At 43.2% G+C, this 8,144-nt stretch overlaps 1 protein-coding gene across 2 annotated transcripts in view; it reads right to left on the bottom strand.

The window, feature by feature from the left end:
• PLPP1 (phospholipid phosphatase 1) overlaps positions 1 to 5,984 on the bottom strand; it is a 160,711-nt gene extending 154,727 nt beyond the window's left edge. The window contains exon 1 of one of the 2 annotated variants that reach the window (XM_065598925.1): positions 5,600 to 5,984. In XM_065598925.1, the coding sequence (XP_065454997.1) occupies positions 5,600 to 5,657 (58 nt within the window). In that variant the 5' untranslated portion in view covers positions 5,658 to 5,984. The remainder of the gene's footprint in view (positions 1 to 5,599) is intronic. The other variant, XM_065598926.1, reaches the window with a different exon arrangement.
• Between the last annotated feature and the right edge of the window lie 2,160 nt (positions 5,985 to 8,144).

The raw sequence follows: 8,144 nt of genomic DNA on the forward strand, positions 1-8,144 counted from the left end.
CAAGATTATCTGCGCTATAAAAGAAATTACTCATCTTTTTAGCTGTACCCAACACAATTCAAGAAAAAGGATAGGTAATCCTCTCCTTTTGTAAATAGTTTACTTCCTCCTTAAATTACCTAGTTAGAGTATTTCTCTAATAGCATCACAGGTGTTTCATCAACCATGTTAAGACATCAGTAGTGTCAATTCATCATCAACAGGAAGAAGAAAAATTTCTATTTCCTCATAGCTTACAGCTTTATTGTACCTACAGCCAAGGATTTCTACCCCACAACTGTCACCAACTGTTAAGTCAATAGTTTATTCTGTATGGGTTAAGTAACAGATTATGGGGTTTGATTTTTTCCGTTATTCAAACTGATAAATTTGTTCACCTTCTTCAATAAGAAGTCAGCACATCTTGTAGGCAAATGTCATGTGCTTTTACCTGTGGGCCCAGATTGCAAACAACTACGGTCTTCAGGGAAGACATGAGTCAGGGAAGACATGAGTCAGGAAATAAGAAGCCCTGTAATTAACACAAGCTTGTCTAATTAGAAAACAAACCGACCAGCTTCTATGGCACTTTGACACCCAGCGTTACTTGTAAGGGTGTTGCATTTTCACTCCGTCTTGTTTGTATTACACTGTATATTCTTTGGGGCAAGGACTGCATATTACTATCTTGTAAGCATTGTGTTCCTCTGTGGTAATCTTAATATATAAGTGAGGGCTCAACTGAAAGATACACGGACACACTTTTCTCCATTAGAAAAGAGGGATGTTCTGGAGTGTGCAGGAAGAGGAGCTAGTCAGTACTTCAGACCACCTGTATTTTCTAGAGGAGAAAAAAATATTTCCCTGTAAGCAAAGATATATAGTACAATCACCTTGAAAATAGGCTATTGCCCACAGTCTTGCAGTCCAGTACTGTATAGGAAACATAGGAAAAAGAAGGGGAAAAAAAAAAAAGAGGGAAAAAAAGACACTTAAGATACAGTGAAATTCTAATCTAATCATTTTGTAGAAGACTCCAAAAAGAAAGTTTATATATAAAATCTTAGCAAACGCGCCCCCCCCAATAGTGTAAGAACCTTTTTTATGACAACATATCAAAATTTGAGGTTGGTCCCAGACTCTGGCTGATCTATCAAGCTAGAAGTGTTTTGAATGACACTGTTAAGGAGGGTTTCCCCTGCTATATCAGACACTCCCCAGTGATCACATTCATGAAACATTAAGCTTAATCTCCAGTAGGGGACCTGTGGATATCTTTAGTCCCACAGGCACACAGATAATTTGAGTAACACAAGGTGAGACGCAAGGATGTTTGGAGAACTAGAAGCATTTCATATCCGGCAGGAGTTTTCCCTCAGAAGTGTAAATATATCTTTCATGAAGACCTGAGGCTAAAGCCACACTCTCCATAATACACTGAACTAAAATCAGGTGCTCTTCCCAGGGATTTGCTCACTCACTCAAGACAGACAATCTAGCACCAAAGTCTATTCCCATCTTGCCCCCTTCATGTATTAACTAAGCCATTCCCTAATTTTACAAATAGTACAGCCCACGTATCTTAACGAATTAGAGATGACCTGAAGAAGACCTCTGCGTAGGTGAGAGACACAAGCTTTCACGCTAACAGAAGTCGGGTCCAATAAAAGATATCACCTCCCCCACCTCGTCTGTCAGGTTTTGTCAATGCATTTAAGCCTACGGGTGTGGAACAATTCTCTTCATGTGACACACTGGTAACATCCCCCCACCCCGTTAACTAGCTTAGGCTAAAGAAGATGCGTTTGTAGAAGAGACTCTCAGCTATCCAGTACTCAGACTCCAATTCAGCAAGGCACCTAAGTGCGTTCTTTTCTCAAGAGGGGTCCAAGAATAAGAATATTCTGCTGCTGAGCAAGAGGGGTGTTCACTCATGGGCCATGCAGGAGCTCATTCTATTAATAATAATTTGTATTGCCTAGGAGCCTCAGTCATGGACTGTGACCCCACTGTGCTAACTGCTGCATACAGAACAAAGAACGTGCCTACCCCAAACAGCTTACAGTCCAAAGAAGACAACAGATGCATACAGGCAGATGGGGGGGGGGGGGGGGGGAGAAGTACAAGGAAACAATGAGACTGCATTGGTCAGACTGATTAGGCTATGATGTCAGCACATCGACAACCTAGCTGTTGTCAAGTTTTCTGTAGGCTTCATGGCGAAGGAGAATTTTGAAAGAGAATAACGAGTTAGTTTTTCAGATGTTTACAAGAAGCTTCTCCCAAACATAAGGGGCGGCATGGGAGAAAGCATAAAGGTGATGATGCTGTGAGTCAGAGGAAGGTGCCAACCTTTTGATAAGATATTGAATAAGAGAGAATAGGTATGCCCTAGGGTAAGGATGGATTGTGAAGGGCCTTGAAAGTGAAGACAAGTAGCTTATGTTTGATGCTATAGTGCCGATGAGAAGCGTAGCGAGGAAAGTAACTGAAAGACTTCCCTGATCGATTGTATTCCCTAAATGGACAATCTACCCTAGTTCTCACTTACTGAGGGACAATCTCCACTCATTTATATATATATATTGCTTTCCACAACCAAATCTCTGTACAACTTTGCATAAGTGATGTACCTGAATACTTGGATGCTAATATCTAAACTGTATTCTTAAATTTATTCACCTAAATTTGAGTTATTGCGGATTATGTACTCTATGTATCATATGACTTTTAAAAACAAACTCTGTATTTGTGGATAATCTAAGCACTATACCCAGATGTACAGACACTCTTTTCTCAACCTATGTATTACGTAATTTTTTTAACATTAGCTTTAATAAAAACTTTAAATCTGTTCTTATCAAAAGGCGAGCCAGTGGAGGGCTTCAAAAGAGAAGAATGACATAGTCAAGACAACAGGATAGGAAAATAATCTTTGCAGCAACATTCTGAATGGAAATGAGCACAGCAGGATTGATTTATCAAGGCCAAAGAAAGAGACATTGCAGTAATCAATATGAGAAAAGCCAGGATGAGAAGTTTAGCTATGTGGATGGATTTAAATGGCCATATTTTAGGGATGTAATACACAAATATCAACAAGGCTTTGATATAACTTCAGTGAGAGAACCTAGAGATATGTCTGAGTCAGAGAGAAAGTCCAGGCCTGAGTACCAAGCAGAATGGTAGTGTTGTCCACAGTGATCAAGAAAGGAGATCGTGGGGAGGAGAAAACTAAAACAGAACTTTTAGTCTATGTAAGTTTGAGCTGACAGACTTAAGGGGAGATCAGAGAAACAGGCTCAGATGATTTTAATAGTATCCATCATTGGAAATTTAAGATTCATGTAATTTTTTTGGTCACCTTCCCTTAATTTTAATTTGCTGTGAAGGGTTTATATGTTTTACATATTTTAAATTAAAGAAAATTTTACTGTCTTGAATTTAAAATGTACATGTAATGCTAAATACTTGACCCATTAAAAAGGCATTTAAAAATCCCAATATAAAATGAAGACTTAACCACTTGAAAGGCCACAAAAAAGTATCAAAATTTAATATAGCGAGGCTGTTGAAAATATTCTAAGTTTTGTAACTGATCACAACTTGCAGCCATTTGGCTAAATGGAGCCAAATCTGCTTTCCAAAAGTAGTGTCCTACTGATGTCAATGTATTAGGATGTCTAATGGAGCTGCAGGTAGGGAATGCTACAGTTCCAAGTTGGCCAATCAGGATCAATTATAATCTGACACGACTGCTTTGGCAGTATATCACTAAAAACTGATGAGATGATTGCATGCTCGTGGCCATTTTGGAAATGTCTTCACTTTAAAACTTTAAAAAAAAAAAAAAAAAAAAAAAGTGAGTGATCATTAGATGCAGATATAAATGATGAAAGGAGGGGGTGTTCCAAATTGACATTAAAATATTCCACTGCATTTATTATTTTTGTTAACATGAAATTGCTTCTTCAGCAAGAGCACAACTATGCTTTCTTATTAAGGTCCATTTAAAAAAAAAAATCTGTCTTTTGGATCAACTGAAGGATGTTTTCACCTACAGCCCAAAGACCAGACATGTGATCCTCTCAGCAGTATGGCAAGGTTTTGATGACATGACACTAAAACCATCCATTAGCCCTTATACCATTTATACCAACAGTGCAGCTGCACTATTATTGAAGGATGGGTATTAACGCCAGGGAAGTCACACTAAATGCTGTTAACAGTTTTGACAGGGCGGGGGCATGCTAGACAGTAGACATTAGTAAATAGTAGTGAAAGAACTTGAAAACCCTTAAACGTTCCTATTAGTCTGCACCAAGTCCAATACTGACATCTGCTTATGGAAGAAGATGCTACATCACCACGAGCATGCTGCGGAGATTATGAGTTATACTTGGAATTCCATCCATTTACTTGGATCAGCTTTTACTAAAGAGTGGTTTTCCCCACTACTAGCTCTGTAAATTGGAGGTTACCTTTACAAATGCCTAGGGTTGGAGAGTGGAGGATATGGACAACAACCAGATGCTCTAATCATCAGGGATTTGTTAGACCAGGCTTATTGTACAATAACCTATTAAGATGAAGACAAAAACTTTTTGGATAAGCCTATTCATTTTAAGCAGGAAAGGATTTATTGTATATTTCATCTACTGCATCATTACTACTGTGTACCCATCCTTCATGCCACAAAACAAAGAACAAAACACATTTTCCTAACTAGCCCTCTTGTTGATTTTTCTGCAGAAAAACGTGGGCTACCTAAACCAAGGAGGAAAGAAAAACAAATCTCCAAAAGACAAAGCCTACAATACAGAGAAGTTCCTTGGGCTGTAACCAGAATGGGTTTGCTACTCATTAACTGTCAAAGCAGATGAAAAATAAAAACCCGAAAAAGGTTAGAGACCTGGAAGAGGTTGAGAGAGCAGAAATGCATCATATTACACAAGACAAAATTAGTAAGATTTAGCCTTCTAGAAATAAACACTCATTTCCTCTTCATCACCACTGTCGCAAGCTCGTCAACTACATTAACATACCTGGGTAAAGAAAGGAACAAAATCCTAGTGAACCTCAAAAACCTACAGAAAGACGGCCCAAGCCATCTGCTTTCCAGCAGAACTAGCTCTACCGGAGGGCAACCCCCTCCAATACTTCACTTCTGCCGGTAACGAACCGCAATAGGACTACACACGTGCTTCTTGTTTAAAGCCATTAACTGCGTTAACCAGCCGCTGATCATCCTGATTTGGGGCAGTCGCAGCGACCAGGTTTCTCCAGGTGAAGGGGAGGGGAAGGAGAGAGGCTCCCAGTCGCTCTGGTGCGGAGGGAGGGGAGAGCGGGCGGGGAAAGGATGAAAGGTGATGGGAGAGCAGTGGAAGCAGTCAGCCAGAGAAGGCTGCCCCTGTGCTGGCAGCTGGAGCAGCCTCCCTCCCAGGGGAGGGCGGACAGCCGGTGATTAGCGTGTGAGCCGCACCGCGAGCCGAGCGGAACGCTGCTGCAGCCAGGCGCGCACCCCACACCGCGGCAGGGAGGGTGCCAAGCCCCGCACAGCCCGGGGGATAGCAAGCGGGACAGGAGACAGAGCAAGGCACCGAAGCAGCCGGAGACGTACCCAGCACCACGCAGACCACATCCAGGAACACGAAGGGCAGCCGCGTCTTGTCAAACATCCTGCCAGCCCTGGGCGCCGGCTGCTGCGCGGCGAGGGACGCGGACTCCGGCGGGGCTTGGTGCCTGGGGGTAGCGGGAGAGGCTCTGCCGCATCCAGTCAGCGCTCCGAAACGAAGCGCTGCAGCCAACGGCGCCTGGCACTGGCCGCTGCTGCTGCCGCCACTGCGGCTCCTACCCGGGCTGCGGCTTTAAGGAAGGGGCGGGCCCCGGCCGGGCTGCGGGCGCGTGCGGCCGCCCCTGTGCAGACGTTCCACTCCGGCACCGCGCAACGGCCGCCGGCCAATCGCCTTGCTCCGCAGCGCGCTACGTGTCCCCGCCCCGGCGACCGAGTTTCATGGCCCGCCCTCACTTTCCGCCGCAGCCCCGCCCTCTGGAGGCCGCGAGGGAAGGCGGGAGTTGGCCGTGATCCCTCAGCTCCCGCTGTACGGTGGGAGCGCGACTGCGTGCAGCCCGCGCCTCGGTGACCGCCCAGCTGGGCCAGGCCCTAGAGAGCCCGGTGTGAGGGTACTGCCCGAGCTGGCTGCGTGGTCACCCGAGGCAGTGGCGGGGGAGAGAGGGGCAGAGTGGTCTGTTACCCAGACACTACTCCCCTCTTGAACCCCGGAGTCTCTGGAGTCCTCTGCTGGCAGCGAGTAGCTGTGAATCACACCAAGAATAACAGCCTACTACTTCTATCAGTCACTCTCCTAGCGCAAACCCTAGCAGCCTGTGCTGTGGCTCTAGCCGTCCAAACCCTGCTGATGACCCAAAGTAGGAGGTGGTCACTATATATGGTTCCACAGGATAAAATTTCAGTTTTTCAGGGTTGTTGTTTTTTAAATTAGGAAATTACATCCAAAACTGCATTAAAAGAACATTAATGTGGTGATGTCAAGCACTAAAATGCCAGGGAATTCCAGAATTAAGGTTGCCAGTGCAATTTTTAAAAACACTACTTTTTACTTATTTCCCCACCATCACTGGAAAAGGGATTGAAAAGTAAAAAAAAGTCAGATAAACTTTTTTTTCCCTCACCAAAATAGAAAGAATTTTTAATTTAGAAACTTTTAATTGAAAAACTAACCTTTTTCACCCAAATGAAATTCTTTTGTGAACATTTTTGTTTTGGTTGAAATGGCTTTTTCCAGCAAAATGCTGATGGAAAAATCACTAGTTTAATACTGATATAAAACAAAAATCCATCATTCAAGCCCCTGAGCATGTCTACATATTCTTAAAAAACAAAATTGCAGGCAGATTTACTGACACTACACGCAGAAACACTAGACCCAAACTATTCTGAGATTTCCCATGTATCCTACCTACCTTCTACTACATCTGTCAGTAAACAGATGGGCTTTGTGCTATGCCTGGAAGGTTGAAAAACAGGCTCTGGCAGATCAACAAGGGAAACAAGTTCCAGGGTTGAAGATGTTTTTCTAAAGATGCTCTATCTCCAATCCCTTAGAGTTCAAATTTAGAGACTGTCAATGAGCAACTTAGCTGATCTCATCTCTCAAGCTAATACATTTGGGGAGGTGTCTTGAACAGCTAGCAGTCGAGCCAATATGACTTTAAAGATTGAGGCTATGTCTACATGACAAGCGCTACAGCAGCAGCAGCTCCACAGCTATGCCGCTTGTAACATAGATGCTTCCTACATCAGTGCAAGGGGTTTTTCCATCAATGTAGTTTATCCACCTCTCAAAGAGGTGGTCACTAAGTTGACTGAAGAATTCAGCCGTTGACCTAGCTGCATCTACATGGGGTTAGGTCAGCGTAACTACGGCATTCAGAGCATGACATTTTTCACAGCCCTGAGCAATGTAGCTAGGTCGACCTAATTTTTAAGTGTAGATGAGGCCTACACAAACACCTTGAATTGTGCTCAAAAGCAAATATGAAGTCAAGACCACATACAGAGCACGGATGTAATGTGCTTTGCAGAGATCACAACTCGTAAGCAACTGGTCTGATATATTCTACGTTAAGTAACACTTCAGAGTGGTCTTCAAGCATATCCCCAAGTAGAGTGAATCACAGTTGTACAATCAGGAAGTGACAAAGACTTGACTATTCATAGTGAGGTCCAGTTCTGAAAGGAAAGTTTGCAGTCGCTTTGATAACTGGAGTTATGGCCACTACTTCTACCCTGTAATTCAGAAGCAGACAATGGTCCAAAAGAACTTTTAAGTTGCAAACCTATTTGACCAAGAGAAGAGGGAAACATATACCCCCACAAGTACTGTGGATGTTTCCTTTTACCCACCATGTTATCTTTGTCTTGTCCAGATCAAACTTCAGACAGCTCTTCTCATCCACATTCTTGTCTCAGTAAAGTAATGGGAAAGCCAGGACGGCTTTCGTCTACTTTTAAATGGAAAAAAGCTATCGAGATGAATGTCATTAGCAATAGTGGTGGCACTGCAGCACAAAACACCTCAAAATGGGGGCTTAGCCACCTAGCACGCAGGATAAATTAATTGTACTTTGTTACCTTGAAATCC

This window comes from Chrysemys picta, chromosome 6 (assembly GCF_011386835.1).
Source record: "Chrysemys picta bellii isolate R12L10 chromosome 6, ASM1138683v2, whole genome shotgun sequence".
NCBI classification, from domain to species: Eukaryota; Metazoa; Chordata; order Testudines; family Emydidae; genus Chrysemys; species Chrysemys picta.